Source organism: Chinchilla lanigera, unplaced genomic scaffold (genome assembly GCF_000276665.1).
Source record: "Chinchilla lanigera isolate Chin_1 unplaced genomic scaffold, ChiLan1.0 scaffold00017, whole genome shotgun sequence".
NCBI lineage: Eukaryota > Metazoa > Chordata > Mammalia > Rodentia > Chinchillidae > Chinchilla > Chinchilla lanigera.
In genome coordinates, this window is record NW_004955418.1 from 30,543,255 (window position 1) to 30,551,739 (window position 8,485).

General features: G+C 39.6%; 1 protein-coding gene across 1 annotated transcript; it reads left to right on the forward strand.

Moving 5' to 3' along the window:
- The first annotated feature begins 6,472 nt into the window (after positions 1-6,472).
- On the forward strand, positions 6,473-7,414 carry LOC102015519 (olfactory receptor 2T8-like). The gene has a single exon (XM_005382378.2). The coding sequence runs from the start codon at positions 6,476-6,478 to the stop codon at positions 7,412-7,414; it is 939 nt and encodes a 312-aa protein (XP_005382435.1). The 5' UTR covers positions 6,473-6,475.
- Positions 7,415-8,485: the final 1,071 nt, after the last annotated feature.

Below are 8,485 nucleotides of genomic sequence, written 5' to 3' on the forward strand. Positions count from 1 at the left end.
TCCACAAATGGTAAGCGAAATAAAGCTTTCCTTCCTTAATTTTGGGCATCATGTATTTTGTCCCAGCAATGAGAGAAAAGTAACCAAGACAATCTCAATCTGAAAAAGCCATATATGACAATCCAACAGCCAACATCATACTAAATGGACAAAAACAAAAAGCTTTCACTCTAAAATCAGGAATGAGACAAGGATGTCTGCTGTCACCACTCCTATTAAATATAGTTTTGGAAACACTAGCTGGAGCAATTAGACAAGAGAAAGAAATGAAAGAATACAGATATGAAAGGAAAAATTTAAATAATCATTATTTGCAGATTCTATGATACTTTACATAGAAAACCCCAAACATTCCATTGCAAGATTTATAGATTTAAAAACTAAATTTAGTCACATACCTGGATGCAAAGTTAACACTCAAACATCAATAGCATTCCTGTACCCAAACAGCAAACTCATTGAGTTAGAAATTAGGAAAACCACAACTTTAACAACAGTGTCCAAAAAAATGAAATTCTTAGGAATCAGTCAAACAAAGGAAGCAAAAATGTATACACTGAAAACTACTGTACTTTGGAAAAAGTGATTCAATCCCCTGTTCTTGGGTAAGGGAAATCAATATAGTGAAAATGTCTATACTCTCAAAATTATTGTAGAGATTTAATAAAATCCCAATCAAAATACCATTGGCATACCTCCCAGAAAGTCCTATATTCATTTGAAAAGAGAAGAGACCTGGAATACCCTTCTCCATTGTTGGAAGAAGTATAGATTGGTGCAACCACTGTGGGAATCAGTGTGGAGATTCTTCAAAAACCTAGGACTAGAGCTCACATTCGACTGAGCTATTCCCCTCCTCAGTATCCTCCCCAAAGAATTAAACGCATCATACCACAGCTATATGTGCACCAGTGTTTATGACAGCACAGTTTGTCATAGCTGAATCTTGGAAACAACCCAAATGCCCAACAACCTATGAATGGAGAAAAAGATTTTTTAGTATAATGGTGTAATACTGAGCCATAAGGCAGAATAAAGGTGAGATATTTATTGCCAAGTGGGTGGACCCTGAGACCATACTCTTAACTGAAATGAATCGGATAAACAAGTATAAATACTTGTTTATCCGAACAAGTATTAAACAAGTATTAAACAAGTATAAATACTTGCATTGCCTCTCTGGTGTGTGAAACTGAAAATGTAAAGGAGAACCAAAATGTATAGTAGACATTGTGAAATAGCAAGAAACTGTTCAAAAGGAAAGGGAATTAGGGAGCCAGCAGGGGGAAAGGAAGGGAAAATAAAAAGTCATAAAAGAACGATAAAATGAAAACATACCTTTGTAAATCAGAGGAGCAAGAGAGTTTGAAGGGAGGGAAAGGGAATGGGGAAAAGAGCCGTCAAGGTTAATCACGCACAGATAAAATTTGCCTGCGGTTAATGTGGTCATTATGCATATCTAAACTCTACCAACAAACTGAATAATGAACCAAAAGAGTAGACTTTAAAATTAGGTGAAGGATTTCTGTAACAATATGCTCAATAAGTTCACATAACATTTAAACTGATTAAGTAAGAGTAGGCCAGACAAGATATGAATGATTATTTTGGTCAATATTAGAGGATGTAAAAAACCAAGCAGAAATCTGGGATGTAAAAATTAAACTGAAGATATGGGAACAGGGTTGAACAATGTGAGACAGAAAGTCAGAAGTTAAAACATAATGTTGCTATAACAGGTCATGTTATCAGTAAGACCCTGAAACAGGAAGGCTCTGTGCAATCCGCATTTAACAGCTGCTAATTGATTTGACAAAACCTACCAAACACAGTCCTGAGAGCTTAAAAAGTAAAGGGATACCTAGAACATGACTAGAAAGAAACAAAAATTTAATCGCTGAAATCATACAAAACCATTTCTAAATCTGGAAAATAATTTAATATCCAATTGTGAGAGGTGCATAGAACTTCAAAGGGCCAGAACCAAAGGTGTTTCTTCATGACACACCATCCAAGTTTGAGAAACTCAACTCAAACTGAGTCTTAAAAGCTCTAAGAGAAAACCAAAAAGTTCCCTATGAATTGAAACTATCAGAATGAGAGATTTCTCCGTACAAACTTGAAAATCCAGAAGAGCTTGGACAATAATTCTCTCAGCCTTTAAATACCACTTTAATTAAAATTTGTATGTTCTGTCTTATTATTTGTCAAATGTGGTAAAGAAATGAAGATTTCACAACCAAGAAATCCTACAGAAATAAATGATCACTGAAGCAGCACTGCAGAAAATAGTTAAGAAAATCCAAGAGAGAAACACATGCGGCCCCAACAGCCGCACAGCTAAGGAAAGCATTATAATCTTGATCAGTTCACCTTTTTTTTTTTGCTAAGTTAAATTTGTATTACTTGATATGGACATTTAGGTAAGGAAATTTTCGCTGTGGGTTTCATGTAGATCAGCACCTCATATTTAGCTATGATCATCACATGTCCCAACTCATATGTGAAATGTAAAACATGACAGAACTCAGAAGAAAGTCCCAAAAAGTTATAAATAACTGCAATTCTTGCAGAAAGTTTCTTCTGAAACTTTACACACTCGGTGTCCGAGGCACACCATTTGCAGGTATTTGGAACCTTGAATTTTTCACAGGAAGCAAGCATATTGTTACAGAAGTCCTTCACCTAATTTTAAAATCCACTCTTTTTGTTCATTTTTTCAGTTTGTTGGTAGAGTTTAGATATACATAATGATCACTTTCACCACAGGCAAATTTTACCTGTGCCTGATTAACCTTGATGCCTCTTTTCCCCATTTCCCTTCCCTCCCTTCAAACGCTCTTCCTCTGCTGACTTATACAGCATTGTTTTCATTTTATTGTTCTTTTCTCATTTTATTACTTTCCCTTCCTTCCTTTCCCCCTCCTGCCTCCCTAGTTCCCTTTCCTTTTGAACAGTTTCTTGCTATTTCACAATGTCTACTATATATTTTGGTTGTCATTTACTACTCATTTACTACTACAGCTTTCAGTGTGGTCAGAACACATGATCAATCACCTTCTCCATCACAGGACCTATCACTGTGATAAATTCAACATCCAAAAGCAGAAGGTGCTCTTTCTTTCTAAACCTATAGTGTATTTTCCTTCTAAACAGAAATGAATGACAATGACAGATTGCACATAAAGAATTAGAATTTCTCACATTTTTACTGGTGTGATTTTACAATCACCAATCCCATCAGAGAGATTTATTTTCACATTATCCTCTTACACTCATGGATATGAGATTTCTGTTTATTAGTAGGTAAATCCAAGTCGCGGCAGTGTAAGACATGGATGCAGGTTCCCAGAGTGCTGGAAGCAGAGAACAATAAGAACAAACCGTGACAGGCTTCATGAGATGAAGCCCAGGTGGGCCAGTCTGTGATGGGTCTGGCACTGTGAATACAGCGTACTTTTCCTGTGATGCTGCATTGATTTTGTCACCTACACATATGCTAGGACTCGAGACAAGAATACAATAAAAATATGCTACACAGGAACAAAGAAACAGATGCATACAGTGCAGGACTGATTCTCTCAAACTTACTCCAAGAAGAAAAAATAAACAACCGGATGCTGTCACAGATTTCATTTTACTTTTATTGCCATTTTTTACAAGACATGAAATCAACAGGTTATTTTTTTAATTGTACATCTACTGAAGCTTAGACAAGTAACCCCAGAATCTATTACTTTGCTCATTAGTGTATTTTGAAAATCATCCCTTTGAAAGGACATATATTTCCATCTTAACATTTGTTTATAAGTGATTCTGTCTTATTTTAATAAATCACAGCTTTCTGCAGCACGATAAGGTACTTCAGCATCCTCAGTGACTTTAACGTGTCCCTGAAAGTTGAATGTCTCTGGAGCCACAGTGCCGCACCTGCGGCTCGGGCTGGTTAATGAGAGCATGGCAGATCCCAGGCTGGTGGGGGCCAGAGCCAGATGCAGTCACACAAGGCACTGATAAAGTGAGGGGGCCTCAGCTGGAGCAGAGGCTTCCTGCACAAACGCGCTGCATGTGCTGGGCACTGTTCTCGCTCTATGTAAGTAAGACAGCCAGGGATTTGCTGGTAAATCTTCAACTCAGAGAACTGTGTTAACACCTACTTCACATATTAAATACGGAGAATCTTCTATTCACTGTCTCACTCTCTGAAGAACTACATTTATGAGAGTGGATGCTCCCATCAGCCTGATTCTTAGCCTCTCCTATTCATTCTGTCAAATGCTTTGCCCGGTATTATGCTATTTTTCAGAAGGCATGTTGATTATTCAGATCAGTATCCCACTTAAGAAACTTATAGTTTTAATGCCTAATTTTGGCAATGAGTTTGGAAGACTGTTGAAAGGAAAATCACAGGCAGTATTTGAAATGTAGTTATTACTATAAAGGTTTTCACAGAAAGAAGTAGAGGGACCTAACTATCTGTGCCTTCTCATAGCACTGCAGAAAGACCTGACTGTGATTTAGAGCAAAGAGGTTACAGTTCTCTCACTATTGTAGGAAAAAGCTTTGGAAGCACCAAGTATACACAGGTAAAACTCTTACGTTCTGAAGACATGAAGAAAGGGAAAGTCTTTATTTTACAGCATGAAACTGGGTCTAACACTTCCTTAGTCATTTTTAACTTACATTCCTGTTTTTAATGACATTGTCACCTTATTTTAAAGGTGAACATATTCTAGGTGATCTCCCCAGTCAGGACTGGTGTTTGCTTTCAGAACGGCCTGTAAGAAGGGGTGTGGGAGCGCCCTGACAGCATGGGCTCCTCCTGCCTGGTGAGGGTGCAAGTAGATAGCATGCTTCAGAGTGCATCTGCATGCACAGCTCCGCCGCTGTGCACATTTTATTCAGCTCAGCACAGTTCTGACAGCAGAGGAGCACAGATTAAAATGCTTTAATTAATTAATTAATTAATTAACTGTTTGGGTTCTGAGAATCAGACCAGGGCTTCTTGCTTGCCAGGCAGGTGCTACAATGCTGAGGTATAGCCCCAGCTCTAAAATGCTTTAAAAGTTCTATAAACAGAAGATAGCTAAGATAATTGTACTACTAATTTCTTTTAGTTCATTGAAAGGAGAACTTAGTGCTTATATTGTGTGATCAATTTTGCATGATTATATCTAGCAATCTGAGCAACTGCTTTGAAGATAGCAATATGCAATATAATAACCATTGCTAATTTCTTCTCATCTTGTTCTGAAATTCTGTATTGTTTTTATTGTATTTTTCTCTCTTTAAAATAAAAAAATGAAAAAAATTTAGATTATCTTGGGAATGAAGATGAAATTAAGTTTTCTTTACAATTGTCTAGAGAGCGAAGCTCTATCATTTAATTAGTAAATAGTGCATTGATGTGACTGTGAATATGACAGCAAAATACTTTTGACGATAATGAAAGTGTGCATTTAGCATTATATTTTTAATTGCAGGATAACAGCAAGAAAGTCATTATTATTTTAAGCATGTAGTTCTGTACGGGAGAACAAAATGCAGTGCAAACTCCCAAGAATGCTGTGCTCTGTATGCCTATTCTCTCAGTGATGGCTACGGTGCTTGGTCAGCTCCATCGGCTTTGGGATCTGACTGTGTCTGGAAGGTCAGTGACCTGATCTTTGGGCTTCTCTCTCCTCCCTCACGCCTTCCACTCTGGTACTGTTCCCTGACTCTGACTCCCAGCTACAGTGAGCTAAACACACTTTCTTCACTCTGCACTTTGGCGCTGATGGGAGATACTAGCTGTCCAGGAAATAAAACCCTGAAACTGTGGATCAAATAAATTATTTCTTCTGTAATTTGCATGTGTGATGTATTGATCCCTGCAATGTGAAAGTGGACTAATGCATTGCATTTCTACCTTCTAGATTTGACAATATAAGTTTTCCAGTTTGGAAAAATGACTTGGATCAATCAACTTCAGAGAAAATCACCTGACATTGGTAGGTTCAAAACATTTTCACATCACTTAGATGTGTATTATTCACTGTCAAGAACATACCTGTACTGTTAGGAAAAGCAATTCCAGTTTAATTCAGCTTCTATTACTACTATGGACAATGTATGATAATAATATAAGCAAAAATATCAAAGATGAAATATTTGAATCAATTTCTTCTCACCAATTTAGGTGGTTTTTACATAATGGGAGGTGCCATGTGTATGTTGACTGCATCTCATCAGAATTTGAATTTGATACCCCAACCAATCATACTAAACATTTATTATATAAACTTTGAAAATATACAAAACCTTGAAGTTTAATATTCATGATAAGGCAGTTAGTAAATGGCAGATGAAGGGTTTGAAATAAGTTTCAATTTTCTCACACAACTAATTTTCCAGAAACATGTGCTTCACATGCGGCCCTGAAATGCAAAATCCTCTCATCTCCTTCCCGCAGAGAGCAGCACCTCTGCTTGAAACCATGGAGCACGGGAACACCTCCTCAGACTTCATTCTTTTAGGACTCTTTGACCACACGACAGCCCACCAGTTTCTCTTTGGGATCATCCTGGAGGTAATGATGTTCTCCCTCCTCGGCAATGCGCTCATGATCCTCCTGATCCACCAGGACCCCCGGCTGCACACGCCCATGTACTTCCTGCTGAGCCAGCTCTCCCTCATGGACATGATGCTGGTCTGCACCACTGTGCCCAAGATGGCGGCTGCCTATTTGACTGGAAAGAAGTCCATTTCACCAGTGGGCTGTGGACTTCAGATCTTCTTCTTCCTGACTCTGGGAGGTGGAGAATGCTTCCTCTTGGCAGCCATGTCCTATGACCGCTATGTGGCTGTGTGCCACCCGCTGCGATACGCCACCCTCATGAGCTGGCAGTTGTGTGTAAGAATGACTTCTGGGTCTTGGATCCTGGGAGCAGCTGATGGGGTCATGCAGGCTGCTGTTACCCTCAGCTTTCCATTCTGTGGTAACCATGAGATCGATCACTTCTTCTGCGAGGCCCCCACGCTGGTGCGATTGGCCTGCACTGACACCTCTGCCTTCGAGTATGTCATGTACATCTGCTGCGTGCTGATGCTACTGATTCCCTTGTCCCTCATCCTGACTTCCTACAGCCTCATCCTTGCTGCTGTCCTGCACATGCGCTCCACAGAGGCCCGCAAGAAGGCCTTTGCCACCTGCTCCTCCCATGTGATAGTTGTGGGTCTCTTTTATGGTTCTGCCATCTTTACCTACACGAGACCCACATCCTACAGGTCAGCCAACCATGATAAGGTTGTGTCAGCCTTCTATGCCATCCTCACCCCTATGCTGAACCCCATAATCTACAGTCTGAGGAACTATGAGGTCAAGGGAGCCCTGAGGAAGTGTCTGAGCCGGTGTGCTGCCTTAATTCAACATTAAGAACACAATGATGAATTGGGTTTGTTGGTGCACTCCTGTGATAGTACTACTCGGAGCTGGGGCTGGAGCATCACGGTGTGTCACCCAGCCCGGGCAAGTCACTGGCCAAAAAATACATAAAAATAAAAATAATATGTGTAGAAGCCTAAATGTAGCTCAGTGAGAAAGCTCTGGGTTCAGTCTGCAGAAGTATTAAAAAAAATCCTCTGAATTCACTAATCTTTACAAAGTGAATTTTTGAAAATTTCTAGCAGAACAGAGTACCACAGCCTACCTTTCACCATTAGCTTTTGTTCCCAGATGCTGCTGCATGACTTAAATTGCTGTTAGTACCAGGCTATATAGTTTGGAAACATTTTCTTCTTACCAATGCAGTCAAACACTGCGGCCCTAGTATTTTCAGTTTGAGATGCCCCAGCAAAAGTAACACAACTTTACTTTCCTTCTGAATTTCACGAATTCATTTTTCTTATTGTACAACCTAGGACACTCAGCATGCATTTCTTTCCTCTTATATAATTGAGAACGTTCATATTTTCATGTGAAGTGAAGATGTTAGAGTGTCTTTCTGGTCTATGTGGGTTATGGGAATCAGGGCCTTGGTCCTGCGAACCACTGTTTAGTGAAACAAAATTTACTTGAACATAAGAGCGAAGGCAGCAGGACAGTGGAGCTCACAGGGAGCTGTTTGGTCAGCGTGTCACAGATGGGGGCGTGTTCCTGGGGCGTTGCTGAGGAACAGGTGCTCACGCCCTGCTCAGGACAGCCCCAAAGTGCCCACACTTGATCATGAGACTTGTTTGGGGCTGTGGTTGACCACAGACAGCTGAACCTGCAGGAAGGAAAATCACAAATAAGGCAGAGTTCTGCAGCTTCCAAATTGACATCTCGGATTTACTTTTCTTCAACCTGCTGTCTCAATTTTAGGGGAATCTGCATGTTTTGTGTTCATATACTAAGCTGTTATCACAGTGGCAAATTGTGATTTTTTTTTAATTTTCTTTTTTTTTTTTTTGGTTTTTCTCCGGTACCGGGAACCGAACTCACGACCTTGCAAGGCAGGCGCTTTGC

Excerpts from the sequence above, each read along its gene's own strand:
- LOC102015519 (XM_005382378.2), top strand. The coding sequence starts at position 6,476 with ATGGAGCACGGGAACACCTCCTCAGACTTCATTCTTTTAGGACTCTTT.